The sequence below is a fragment of the Alosa pseudoharengus genome, unplaced genomic scaffold, assembly GCF_046254945.1.
Source record: "Alosa pseudoharengus isolate Yale_2024_CS ecotype anadromous, Long Island Sound unplaced genomic scaffold, YU_APseudo_1.1 YU_APseudo_1.1_scf_6, whole genome shotgun sequence".
In the NCBI taxonomy this organism is placed as follows: domain Eukaryota; kingdom Metazoa; phylum Chordata; class Actinopteri; order Clupeiformes; family Clupeidae; genus Alosa; species Alosa pseudoharengus.
The window spans coordinates 23,123,541-23,136,854 of NW_027468848.1; the positions used below are offsets into that span (position 1 = coordinate 23,123,541).

Here is a 13,314-nt window from a genome sequence, read left to right on the forward strand (position 1 = left end):
CCTATATCTCTGAAATGTAACAACATATCCAAATTGTGAGGCTTGGTCTAAACATTGTCTGTGAAAATGTTGGTGAAGATTTTATATTTTTTAAGCCTGTGAAACCTTTTATGATGTTTGGCTTTTCTCTGAAATTGTGGCAAAAGTAAAAGGGCCAAAAAGATGCATCTAAGTTTAGAGATTAATATTATGAAAGAATTTTGAGTCTAGGTCAATCTGGTAAGGAGAAATAAGCATAATTAACTTTTTTGCCAATAGCGCCACCTTTGGGTGCAGTACCCCATTTTGGGTTATGGGTAGAGGGGGGCAGTGGTAACCATACCTGAAAATTTCAAGAGTTTTGGAGTTACGGTTCAGGCTGCAGTATGACTTTTACAGAATTTTGGCAAAAAATGAACGGTACAGAAACAATAGGGGTCCTGCAGCTGCGGGGGGTAGCAGGGGGGGGGGGGGGGGTAAACACAGATCCATAGTTCATTCTTTATGTATGTAAAAATGTAAAAAGTAAAAAGTAGTTTTAAAAACAGCTCATCGTATTTGAGTTCATGGTAGATTCTGTCTGGAATAGTTTACAAAGGTTTTTAGGCATCTTTATATTTTGTCGCTTCCATACAGGATGACAGTCCAACAGGAGAGACACAATAGGACACAATACAGCAAACATATCTTTTATTTCTGCAAAGGTATGCAGGGCAATCGGAAGCTGACTTTATATTCGCAGGTGATTACATTCAGAACATTTTCAAAATATATTTTCATAATTTATTTTCTTGGTCTATATCAATGGAGTAAAATAAGATACAAGTTCAAAACTTATTGTGTGGGCACAGAGAATACTGCTGCAGCAGGGACCCAGCTGGCTAATACCAGACCAATTCTCAACTGACAATACTCACAACAGCTTCACTGATGATGTAGCGCCAACCAAAAACCCAGGGTAGAGTGTGTGAGTGAATGTGGTCTGGACTCTGTGCAGGAGAGTCATTGTGTCAGAGATGCTGTAGAAGGCCAGAGTTCCTGCCCTGTGATCCACATACACTCCGATTCTGGAGCTGGTCACTAGAGGGAATTTAGTGTGTTTATCATTGTGCCAGAAATAGGAGCTGGAGCTGGTGAGGTACAGACTCCAGGACTGATCATTACGTCCAAACAAACACTCATGACCCCCTCCTTTCCTGGTGATGCTTTTATATGAAACTGCTATAAAAACCATATTTCCACTCCACTCAACCTCCCAGTAGCAGTGTCTGGACACACCCTCTCTACACATCACCTGATTCCTCTTATCAAATCTCTCTGGATGATCAGGATATGACTGAGGCTCAGTTCTATAGTCCACCCTCCTGTTCCCTTCAGACAGATGGAGGTATCTGCATGCTGTGATCGGATCCAGTGTGAAGTGACAGGAGTCTGATGAAATAGAGGACAAGAGTTTGTTAATTTAACATCTCGCTGAGTGACAAAATGAGTGATTGGTAAATTGAGATTGTGTGTGTTTTTGTCTGATTCTGCATATTTCGCACTAGAATGCATGTGGAAAGTGCTCTACATATGTGTGATCTGTGTGTAATCTATTCTGTGTGGTCAAAATTGTATGCTTATGAAAGGTAGACCTTTCACATTGCAGTCTCCATGCATAGGCCTTTGCTATTATTATTTCAGCACACATCAACACACTGATTCAGGATCACAGAGGTCATGGGTGTCATTTGATTGGCTGGTGGTCTTGAATAGCAGCCTTTACCCAAAATCACAGACAGTGCCTTATATAATCTCTATAACTGGACAAGAGTGACCCCTCCATCTATAATGAGGGCCATCATCGCCATCCCTACCATATTGACATCATATGGCTTGACCTGCTGTCAGCTAAACCCAGCAGCAGCATCAGAATGACTGGACTGCGAAAAAGTTAAAGGGGAATCAAGCCTGCATCTGTTCTGGCTTTGTTACATCTCGGATCTGTCATTTAAAATGCCTTTATCAACACTGTAATGTCCACAGTCACAGTCAGACTGGCACTACCAACCCAACCTCATCTCTCCATCATACTGTGCATGGGGGTAAGATAACCATGGGTCTTTGTCCAAGCATGTTTGTCACATTTCCAGTTCATTAGAACCTTTTTATTATTGTTTTTAACTGTAAATATAGGCATTTTCAACAAGTACCTAGTTTATTATAGCCATTCCCTGACTGACCAATGTGTTTTTGCCTATATTTTTGTAATATAATAAACACTGTCACACTTTTTGAAACTATTTCAGCTTGTGAAGGCCTATCAGTGCTTTCTGAACATATTGAACACACTTTTAAAAATACCGTGATAATACTGAAAACCGTGATCATTTTGGTCACTATAAATTCTCATACCGTTACATCCCTAATGGGCACCAACACCAATACTGCAGTTGATGGCAAAAGTTTAAATTAAGTGTGGGTGAGAAGGGCATGGCAAATCCTTTACATCTCCACCTGAACTTCCTTTTAGAATGTCACATTAAGATATGTACATAGGCTGATTGAGGACTTTGCATGGGCTAAACAAAACAAAGGCCCAACACCTGTCACCTGTACAGCTCTGCAGGCACAGCTGTAATATAAACCCCAATAATGAAATGTTAAACTGTTTAAACATATTGATTTTTTAAAGAAATTAGACTTGTGATTTGGAATAATGTGCTGCATGAAATCAGACAAACTCACATTGTAGAAACTCCTCTCTGGTTGTAGGTTCTGAAGGCAAAATAGCTTGGACTTCAGTCACTATAGTCATAGAAAGAATCATAATGGTGTAAATGTCAACATTATATCATCCTAACCTTTGTTTTTTTTATAACAGTAAAATAATCGTGTATATCAGTGATGTGACTAACCTGCTACAGATATCTTCATGACTTCCTCTTTGCAGAAATCCTCCAGCTGCCCCTTTAGCGAGGAGACAGATTTCTTCACAGCCTCAAAAGAAAGGCTTTGGTTAACACAGATGCTGGATACATCTGTAGTCTCAGGCGTGTTGCTCACTGACTCGAAAGTCTACATAGAAGGGAGTAAGAAAGAGAGAGTGAGAGAGAGGGGGGGCACTACTTACATTCTCAATAAAGCATTCAGGTCAAGTTTAAATAATCAATTTGCATTTCATGACATGTAAATGCTGTTTCAGTCGATTTGGAATAGTTTTTAACTTTAAGATTATTGATACAACATTATTGTATACAAGATCAGTTAGATATTAGGTATGGATAATATTGATATACCATCTGTATCATGGTAATTCTTGGTATTTTTTACACTGTACAACACAGTATGACAATATGAAAATAGCATCCAACATTATATTTTTTAAGCAAACAGGCTTGAGAGCCAAAGAAAAAAATAAATCTAACAATTAAACAAATCTAACAAATGGGGTCTCTTTAAATGCTGCGTAATTAATGCCATCAGCACATCCTGTGGCCTCATAACCTATCAACAGTTACCTTGAGGAAATGGATGTGATCCTCTGTGTGTGAAAGCTGCTCCAGCTCAGCATCTCTCCTCTTCAGCTCAGAAATCTCCTGCTCCAGTTGCTTCAGGAGTCCTTCAGCCCGACTCACCTCAGCCTTCTCATGAGCTCTGATTTGCTCTTTCACCTCCGAGCGCCTTTTCTCAATGAAGTGGATCATCTCAGTAAAGGTCTTGTCACTGTCTTCCACTGCTGTCTGTGCAGAGCTCTGATAGGAGACACACAAAGACATAGGGGGCATATAAAGCAGCCCACTCACTCAGCTCTTTCACAAAACGTGTTACCAGTGTGGCTCAGAGGAACTGGGAAGTTCTCCTCTGACTGACTGGAGGAAAACCCTAGTCCCTCACTGAGGCCTGAAAAGGCTCCTCCAGCAGCCAGCTGCTGTCTTCTCCTGTGGTCAGTACTCACCTTGAGAGTCTCCACAGCCTTCCTCAGCTCTTGCAGCTCCTTCTCTTTCTCCTGGATTCTGTGTTGAAATTTCCTCTGGGTCTCTCCCAAGTGTGCCTATGTTGAAAAAATGCATGACATTCACACTGTACAATTACTAGACCTGTTATATTAGACAATTCCGCGCATCAGTCAGCTCATAAACACATGATGAGGTGTTGATGTTTAATGTTAGTGTAGTGATGAGCCAATTGCTGAGAAGACTGTCATCATTACATTACAGGCTGTGAGTTTACAACTTTATTAGAGCGTACGTAGGCCAAGTGATTTTATGCCTTTTTTATTCGCTTTCTAACTGCTGTCTACCGTAATGGAACTCTAGAGGATGATTTTAGAGACAACTTCATTCCAGTTGTAGCCCTACAGCGCCTAGCCACGTTGTAGTAGCCTATCACAACACCTATCTTTACCTGTTTCTCCTTTCTCCCTGCAGACGCTGACACAGTGTCATGGCCTTTGTGTTGATCCACCATACAGAGAAAACAGACACAAGTTTGATCTGTGCGACAGAATATCTCCAGAGTCTTCTCATGTTGAGTGCAGATCCTCTCCTGTAGCTGGCCTGTAGCATCAATCAACTTGTGCTTTCGCCCGGGATTTACATCATTGTGAACTTTACAGTGAGTTTCACAGTAAGACAACAGACAGTCCAGACAGGACTTCACAGCTTTGAGTTTTCTGTCAGTGCAGACATCACACTCCACCTGCCCGGGACCAGCACATACAACAGGAGCAGGAACAACAGCTTGGATTCTGGTCTTCCTGAACTGTTCCACAAGCTCTGCAACGATATTATTTTTGTATAAAACGGGTCTTGGAGTAAAAGTCTGTCTGCACTGGGGGCAGCTGTAGACTCCCTTCTGATCCCAGAAGCCCTCAATGCAGTCCATGCAGTAATTGTGTCCACAGTGAAGAGTCACTGGATCCCTGAGAATGTCCAAACAAATTGGACACGTAAAAAGGTCCTGGTTGCTTGCCATGGTCTCTGCCATTCCCTCTATGGTGCTAAAAGACAATTCAAGCTCTGAGTCTGGACTTCACGAAACTCTTCAGTTTTAGTTTCAATTCTTTGAATTCTGGGCACAACTTCCTCATTGTGTGCGAGCGTGTGATGATTGACAGGGACTGTAGGGGGCGCATGAGGCCATAACAAACCCATATTCCCAAAGACTGAAGTGGGATTTGTAAAAGATTGCAAAGATTTCCTATAGCCAGGAATCACAAAATAAACACAGTCTACAGCCTACTTTGTTTTTGAAACTTTTCCCACCTCTGTCCACTTCTGTGTTTGTGGCGACTTCTGTATGTCTGTGTATGAAGAGTTTGGTTCCAAACCGCTATCTCCATTTTTAAAAACACTAAAAAGTCATGTTAATTATTTCAGGTAATATCAATAAAATTGCAATTGTGCTGTGTCTTGAATGTGTAAAGATAAATCAAACACCAATAGCCAATACCAGTTCTACTGAAATTAATTCGAAAACAAAATGTAAAAAAAATCAAATTCCTTAAAATAGAGGATATAGCGTTTTAGAACCAAACTCTTCATGTGAATTTCAGAGTAAAGTTCAAGATTACAATCAATATCAATTTTTGCTTGCAAACATTACCTGATTAAAGAGGTGTGACAACTTGTATTTGACTGTTTACTTGAGAGTGTGGCAGGGGTCTGGATGGGTGATTGGCAGTCTCTAAAATAGAATCTACAATCTGAAAACATCTAAAACATTTTTGCATTGTACAATGCAGACTACTAGGTGGAAACTGAAAGTGAAACTGAGTTGTAAGTGTAAGAAAACTACATTGGTAGTATTCCTCTGTGTGATGTCATTCTCCTGTAATGTGTCATTTTAGTATTCTCTTTAGTGCTCACTTGTTTGCTTGTCGCCTCTGCAGTGTTTCAGATAGCAGAGACACTGCTGCTGGGAGCGACAGAACATGTCCAAAAGCGTTTGGCTGTGAGAGCAAATGTTGTCTTTCACATTGTCTCGGGGGCAGCTGTAGCAGCCTCTCTGCTCACTCTGGACCCAGTAGCTGCTGATGCAGCCCATGCAGTAGTTGTGTCCACAGGGAATGGCCACCGGGTCCCTCAGCAGGTCCAGACAGATGGGACAGAAGAACGAGTCTTGCTCCTTCAGAATCTCATCTGCCATACTCAAGGTCTGATATGCGACACACACTCTCTCTCAAAGGCGCAAATGCATACTATCTTTCGCTTTCTCTCTCAGGAAATGTGAGCAATACCAGGGGCGCCTGCAGGAATTAATGCTATGGTACGCACACCCACCACTGCAGGCGCGCCTGAGCAATACACACAATACATACAATGATGGAGAGAGCAGAGATCAAGAACTTTGTCTTTAGGTGGGTTTACAGACAAATAATCAGCTCACACACTTTTTAAAACCGTTACAACAACGACAGCACAAATGCCAAATAGCCAACACAGATTAATAGTCTTTATTCTTTATGTCCCCTATCAGTTATTATTTTTCTGTGTGCCCCTTCTTGGGCTTCTTACGTGATAGACATGATATACAAGTTAAAAGCATTTTGTACAAGAGAGCACAGAGAGTACTCCTACTGCAGCAGTAAACCTTATAATAGAACAGATCATAGGCTTAAATCTCCAAACTACAAAGCCAAGGGCTCTTCTATTGGGGTTTTACTGCTTTCTCTGGGTTAATTTACCCAGATCTGTCACTTAACCACCTGCCTGGAATACACCCCTGGACTCTGTGCAGGGGGATCATTGTGTTAGAGACGCTGTAGAAGGACAGAGTTCCTGTCCTGTGATCCACTCCTATCCACACACACTCATATTCTGGAGCTGGCCATTAGACTACACTACTTGTCCTTCCGTTTCTAATACCAGGCCAATTCCCAACTATACTCACAACAGCTTCACTGATGATCTATTATCTAGCCTAAACCCAGGGTAGAGTTTGTGAGTGAATGTGGTCTGGACTCTGTGCAGGAGGGTCATTGTGTCAGAGATGCTGTAGAAGGCCAGATCTCCTGCCCTGTGATCCACATACACTCCGATTCTGGAGCTGACCACTAGAGGGAGTTTAGTGTGTTTATCATTGTGCCAGTAATAGGAACTGAAGCTGGAGAGGTCCAGACTCCAGGACTGATCATTATGTCCAAACTTACACTCATCTTTCCACCCTTTCCTGCAGATGCTTTTGAATGAAACTGCTATATAAACCCCCCCCACTCCACTCGACCTCCCAGTAGCAGCGTCTAGACACACTCTCACTACACAGCACTTGCCACCACTCAAATCTTTCTGGATGATCAGGATATGACCGGGCCCTATCTCTCCATTCCACTCTCCTGTTCCTTTCAGACAGATGGAGGTTTCTGTTTGCTGTGTTTGGATCCAGTGTGAGGTGGCAGGAGTCTGATGGAATAGAGGACAACACAAGAGTATCTTAATTTAACATCTCACTGAGTGACAGATTTTGTGTGTTTTTGTCTGATTCTGTATATATTTGGTAGCTTAGAAATGTAGATGCACCCTAGCGGCAGTAAAATGTAATTTGGGTAGTATGGCAACCAGAGCCGGACAGTAACGGAGTACATTTACTTGAGTACAGTACTTGAGTACAATTTTGAGGGATCTGTACTTTACTCAAGTATCATTTTTGGGGAGTACTCATGACTTTACTCAAGTACATTTGAGAGGCAAATATTGTACTCTTTACTCCACTACATTTCTATCCATAACCGTGAGTACCCGTTACTACTTCTAAAAGAAAAAAAAAAGAAAAAATCTCGGAAACTCTCAATTTGTTGTTTCCCTCTCAAACATGATTGGATTGTGCAGGCGCCACTGATTGGGACAGCCTATCAGCAAACCCCTTTAGCTTTCCGCCAAAGTCAACTCCATAGTCAGATTTAGATAAGAGACGAAACCATGGACGAAACAATGGATGAAGACGCAGCAGGTCCATCCCGGGAATGTGCCAACCTGTGGCCCCCCCTCGCCAGACTATTTACATTTTCTGAACAAGTTAATGATAGTTTTCGCTTCAAGTGTTTCAATTACAAAATAGTATTTTGTATTTGAAATACGTATTTAAATACATGTATTAGAAATACTGCCCATCCCTGGCAACATGGTAAAAAAAATGAAAATGACTTGATTTTACTTCCAATTCAATTTACATTCTCCAAGGTATTAACATTAACATTTTTCATAACTCCATGTAGGATGTTTCTGTACATACAGTAAATGTAAGCACTGTGGCAGTAGTAATGCAATATCTAGAAAATGTAGGCTACTCTTGTACTCTTGATACTCAAGTACTTTTAAAAACAAGTACTTCAGTACTTTTACTTATGTAGACATCTGACTGTTGTACTTTTACTTGTACTTGAGTAAAATTTAGCAAAGGGTATCTGTACTTTTACTCAAGTAATTAAGCTGTGTACTCTGTCCGCCTCTGATGGCAACTCTCTGTTGGCTTGCGAACTGGAAAAATTAATCTTCGATAAGGCCAGTCACATCGTGTATAGAGCCGGTAGGCGGGCTTAACATAATGATGGCAGAGTTGCGACGGTTCGGCGTGAATCCCCTGCTACTTGAAAGCAAAGAAGAAAGATGTTGCTGTTGGCAAACAGCGTGACACGAGTTAAGCTTTTTTTAAGTTGGCAAAAGTTTGAACAACTAGCCAACTAGCTCCGCTGGTGGGAAAACGTATGGAACTCATGAGTTGTAGCGCTATCCTATTGCGTGCAGAGAGAATTTGAAAGACAACCGTTTATCCCGCCCCTCGGACTGAGCACTGCGAATGGTGAGTCCCAAGACCCTACATCTTGATGTGGGTCTGGCTCGTCAGGCTATATTTGGACTATATGATGTGGGAGGTCCTTTATGTGATTTGTGTCTTTTTTGTGTGTGGTCAAATTGTATGTTTGTGAAAGGGAGACCTTTACATTTCACCTGATTGCGCATGCTGTAGGCCTTTGCTATACAACACATACATCATTTCAGCCCACATCAACACATTGCTTCAAGGTGACAGAGAAGAGGGGTGTCATTCGATTGGCTGGTGATCTCTAATCATAACATTTAGCCAAACTCACAGACAGCAACTTTAATGATCTCTGTAACTGGATGGGAGTTCACAGTTCACAGAGGTAGGACTGTATACGGAGACGTGTTTACAGCATGTCCGTTCACTAAACTAATTTATCCATCAAATTTGGGTCCATCAGTGTTTGTGTGTGTGTGTGTGTGTGTGTGTGTGTGTGTGTGTGTGTGTGTGTGTCTGCCTGTCTGTCTGTCTGTCTGTCTGTGTGCTGTGTATGAAATGTGTCAAACTCACATTGTAAGAATTCCTCTCTGGTTGCAGGTAGGTTCAAAATAGCCTGGACTTACCTCACTATAGAAACTATATGAGATTTGTCAGTCAGATAGATGCACAGATCCCACAAACGACAAGTGCATCCATAAACGCATTACTGTCAGATCTGTATGGCTAAATTCTTCATCAGATTTCATGTTTCTAGAAGAATCAAGAATCGTAAAGGTGGTGGGTTGAGAGTGGGCACTAAAGCAAGTACTGCAGCTGATGAGGACAATTAAGTGTGATTGGTGTGAGAGGCACAATGCAAATCCATTACATCTCCAGAATTTCCTTTTAAAACGTCATATTAAGACATGTACGTAAGCTGTAGTGCTGTATGAAATGTGTGCATGTATAACTTACATTGTACGATTTCCTGTCTGATTGTAGGATCTACAGGCAAAATAGCCTGGATATTAGTCACTGTTGTAATAGAAATAATCATATAAGAAACAACACTGACGTAAAAATCTGATGAAAATAACCTTCAGTTTTTATATCAGTAAAATAATAGTATAGGCTTATTTGTCAGGAATGTCAGGAATATGCGCCCAACCTGCTGCAGATATCTTCATGACTTCCACTTTGTAGAAATCCTCCAGCTGCCCCTTTAGCGAGGACACAGCTTTCTTCACAGCCTCAAAACAAAGGCTTTGGCTAATACAGATGCTGGATACCTCTTTAGTCTCAGGCGTGTTGCTCACTGACTGGAAAGTCTAAATACAGAGAGAGGGAGAAAGCGAGTGAGAAAGAGAGAGAGAGATAATAGTAATATGAAAATACAATTTTAAATGTTATCTTTTTGGACACGAGTATACAGTCTTCTTCAGAGCCAAGAAATTAAAGAAATTATGCTTAATTGTTTGAGTATTAAAAAAACATTCTGTACTGATACTGAAATGGCATAGGGTCTGTTAAATTGCTGTGTAAAAAGGTTAATTAATGCCATAAGCACATCCTGTGCCTTCATGACCTATCAACATTTACCTTGAGGAAATGGATGTGGTCCTCTGTGTGTAAAAGTTTCTCCAGCTCAGCATCTTTCCTCTTCAGCTCAGCAATCTCCTGCTCCAGTTGCTTCAGGAGTCCTTCAGCCCGACTTACCTCAGCCTTCTCCTGAGCTCTGATCAGCTCTTTTACCTCAGAGTGCATTCTCTCAATGGAACCAATCATCTCAGTAAAGGTCCTCTCACTCTCGTCCACTGCAGTCTGTGCAGAGCTCTGAAATCAGACACACAAAGACATACTGTAGGGTGCATATAAAGCAGGCCATTCACTCAGCTCTTTCACAAAACTTGTTACCAGTGTGGCTCAGAGGAAGGTTTCCTCTCTTACTAGCTGAATGAAAGAGGAGGTCTGAACTCTGGTCTGGTACTCACCCTGAGAGTCTCCACAGCCTTCTTCAGCTCCTGCAGCTCTTTCTCTTTCTCCTGGATTCTCTGCTGAAATTTCCTCTGGGTCTCTCCCAAGTGTGTCTGTGTTGTACAAATGCATCACATCCACACTGCAGTTATCATAGAAGTACTAGACCCGTTGGACAATTCCTCAAGCACAAACTGTTTCATTCATTCATTCATTCATTCATTCATTCAAGCTTATGGATTGTAGTGATTGAGGATAGTCCTCGTTTTCCGTTATGACAAATTGACAATAAATAAACAATAAAAAAGAATTAGTACAACAGTTGTACTAAAATGTACAAATTTAGTACAACAGTTGTACTAAAATGTACAAATGCCTCCCAATAAAGTACAAACATATGAAAGTAGAGGTACATGACCATTGGAAAGTAAAGAGTATTACAGTGCGTTGAAGAATATTCCAGGAAATAGCTTGGAATGAATATAATGAACCTTGAACATCAAACAATCATTTGACCTGGTCTGATAGGGACCAACCAAACAAACATATTTGAAATATAACATGGTAACTTCCCAACAGTAACTTTGTAGATAAATAAATACCAATGTTTATTTCTCTGTTTTACTAAAGATGACTAACCCACTTTATCATGAAGGACACACTGGTGAGTACTATAGCCATCACCAGTTAAAATCTTTGGACAGAATGATATGCTATGACCTTGAGTGAAGCAGCAGCAGTATATTTATAGATTACCTCCATGCTACTGACCACCAATTTGTTCGCTACTACACATAGGGAGGCCTGTTTTGTTTCTGTAGAAGAAACAATTTTTTTTTTTTTTTTTAAATTATTTTTTTATTGGTGTTTACAACATAGAGGACAGACAAGTAAACAACGGTAATGAAAACAAACAAACAAACAAACAACATTAACCAAAATCATACACAAACAAACAAATAAGCATACATATTTTAACTATATAACCCAGTCATGTTCATATTTAAGCTGTAAATTAACTCCATGACATGAACAGAAAAATAGCAGAGTATGACACATTGTGGCAACAGATAGATTCTTATCCATAACTATCAGAATAAAAATAAATAATAAAAACAAAATTATTGATCTTTATCCCATTTTTTCGTGATAGCTAATTTTCTCCAATCATCTAATTGTGGTTTTCTTTTATTTTTTATCATGTTCTTAGTCATTAAATAATGGTGTTTTAGAAACATGATGAATGGTTCCAATGTAATACATTTTTCTTTTTTTAAAATAAATTTTTTTCCAAGGAGCACAATAATGTTTAACAGCATATTTTGTTCTTCCTGCAAACCCCAAATTATATTGATTGTTGTTATTGGTAAGTCAAGTCCTTGCTCAGACAGCCAAGCTGCCACCTTGCGCCAGAAAAGCATGACATCTGGACAATACCAAAACAAATGCATGGTGTCTTCCTCTTCTTCACCACAGTATCTACACATATTGTCTTCATTTATTCTCCAAATCTTTAACATTTTCTTTGTTGGTAGAATCTTGTAGAAAATTTTAACTTGAAAGGCCCATACATATGTTGAACAGGATGATTTGTACAGATTCTTAAAGACATCTAACCAAGGAAGTGGAGTATCAAAAATACTTTCCCAGTAGTCTTGAAAATAATATGGAGAAATTGCAGTATTTTTAAAAAATAAAAAGAAGCTGTACATGTCAAAATTTACTTTTTTATGCCCCAACCATTTATAATTGTTAATAGCCGGACGGCAGACACCTAGGTTTGCATTTGAATCAAGTAGTGCTATTTTCCAAGATGAAGGGATTGCTGATAACAACTGGAAATACTGTAGTTTTGGATAAAAGTCTCCATATATTGACACAAAGGATTCATAACTAAGAAATTGTCCTTTACTATTCAATATGTCATTTACAAAAAGTACATTATTATCTAAAAATGACTGCCAATATACAGGTTTTTTGTCTATGCAGATATTAGAATTAAGCCACAATATCTGTTGTTTAATCTCTAATGTATTATTTGGCATAGAGAACTGAAAGCAAAACCACATAGACAAAGAGTTTCTGAAAAAAGGGGAAAGATTAGGAAAAATTTGGTTCAGGGTTACTTTTGATTCCTGGCCTAGCTGAAAAAATGGATATAACTTACCTACTGATGTGCCACATTGAGCTATGAATAATTTAGATGAAAACCAGTGTTGATTATTATATAATCGTTGAATCCAAGCACCTTTTAAGGCCATATCCAGTGTCGCAAGGTTCTTTAGTCCTAAACCTCCATTGTCACGTGTATTGTACACATATTTGCGTTTTATTTTATCAGTTTTACCATTCCAGATGAAATTAAAAATTACTTTTTCGTATGTTTTTATGAACATTGTATCAGGTGAAGGTAAGGCTTGCAATAAGTATGTAAATTGTGACAGTATTAATGAATTAATTACTGTTACCTTTCCAAATATTGAGAGATATTTACCTCTCCAGGCCTGAAGTATCTTATTCATTTTCTGAAATTTTAACTCAAAATTTATCTTTACAAGGAGCTTTTTATCTTCTGGTATATATATCCCTAAAAGATTAACAGGGCCTTCTGAACATTTTATAGGCACCTTACAGGAAATA

The 13,314-nt window shown here is 39.6% G+C and overlaps 1 protein-coding gene and 1 pseudogene across 2 annotated transcripts; both read right to left on the reverse strand.

The window, feature by feature from the left end:
- Positions 1-652: 652 nt before the first annotated feature.
- Positions 653-5,023, reverse strand: LOC143106006 (tripartite motif-containing protein 16-like). Of its 2 annotated transcripts, none has more exons than XM_076270167.1 (6): positions 4,366-5,023; positions 3,917-4,012; positions 3,480-3,713; positions 2,877-3,036; positions 2,707-2,736; positions 653-1,410 (listed from the first exon to the last, which is right to left on the reverse strand). In XM_076270167.1, the coding sequence occupies exons 1-6, from the start codon at positions 4,945-4,947 to the stop codon at positions 893-895; spliced, it is 1,620 nt and encodes a 539-aa protein (XP_076126282.1). In that variant the 5' UTR covers positions 4,948-5,023; the 3' UTR covers positions 653-892. The 2 variants fall into 2 exon arrangements, with proteins under 2 accessions (XP_076126282.1, XP_076126281.1); XM_076270166.1 differs by having other exon boundaries at positions 2,707-2,766.
- A 1,709-nt stretch (positions 5,024-6,732) lies between these two features.
- The window catches only part of LOC143105510 (tripartite motif-containing protein 16-like), a 71,670-nt pseudogene continuing 65,088 nt past the window's right edge, over positions 6,733-13,314 (reverse strand).

What these genes read in the sequence shown, in the direction of transcription:
- LOC143106006 (XM_076270166.1), bottom strand. Translation starts at nt 4,947, where the DNA reads ATGGCAGAGACCATGGCAAGCAACCAGGACCTTTTTACGTGTCCAATT. An exon ending in AGGCTGTGGAGACTCTCAAG is followed by an intron (nt 3,714 to 3,916) that starts GTGAGTACTGAC and finishes GTCTCCTATCAG; the next exon opens with AGCTCTGCACAGACAGCAGT. An exon ending in CAGAGAGGAGTTTCTACAAT is followed by an intron (nt 1,411 to 2,706) that starts GTGAGTTTGTCT and finishes CTATTTCATCAG; the next exon opens with ACTCCTGTCACTTCACACTG.